This window comes from Morone saxatilis, unplaced genomic scaffold, assembly GCF_004916995.1.
Source record: "Morone saxatilis isolate NCDOM2014 unplaced genomic scaffold, NCSU_SB_2.0 Contig16, whole genome shotgun sequence".
Classification (NCBI taxonomy): Eukaryota; Metazoa; Chordata; class Actinopteri; family Moronidae; genus Morone; species Morone saxatilis.
Genome location: NW_023339718.1, coordinates 5,371,910 through 5,372,374, shown reverse-complemented (window position 1 = coordinate 5,372,374; position 465 = coordinate 5,371,910). Strand labels below are relative to the sequence as shown.

The window sequence follows — 465 nt, the reverse complement described above, 5'->3', positions numbered from 1 at the left end:
TTTTCCCAGATCACCCTGGACGTGCTGGCTGACATGGGTCACGAGGAGCTGAAGGAGATCGGAATCAACGCCTACGGACACCGACACAAGCTCATCAAGGGAGTGGAGAGGCTGCTGGGCGGCCAGCAAGGTGAGCCGTCTCTCTTTAGATACCACAAGGAGTTACCACTTCTCAAAGCACACACGTGATATTTATCTGTTCGTCTGTCGGCTCCACGTGACGCCGGCTAACATGTTAACACCCGATAACTGTGTTTTCAGGTGCCAACCCCTACCTGACATTCCACTGTGCCAACCAGGGCACCATCCTGATAGACCTCGCCCCCGACGACAAAGAGTACCAGTCAGTGGAGGAGGAGGTGAGTGGAGCTTCACGCTCTCTGTTGGTTTGACCTGCTCGCTGGTTTTAGGAATCTTCCTGCCATCATCCCCACAGCGGTGGAGTTGAACAGGTTTCCCAACGCG

General features: G+C 54.8%; 1 protein-coding gene across 1 annotated transcript in view; it reads left to right on the top strand.

Moving 5' to 3' along the window:
• The window catches only part of LOC118325759 (poly [ADP-ribose] polymerase tankyrase-1), a gene marked incomplete at its 5' end in the record, with an annotated part of 7,990 nt that overhangs the window by 5,052 nt on the left and 2,473 nt on the right, over positions 1-465 (top strand). The window contains 2 exon segments of the mRNA XM_035658554.1: positions 10-130; positions 262-359. Of these exon segments, the coding sequence (XP_035514447.1) occupies positions 10-130; positions 262-359 (219 nt within the window).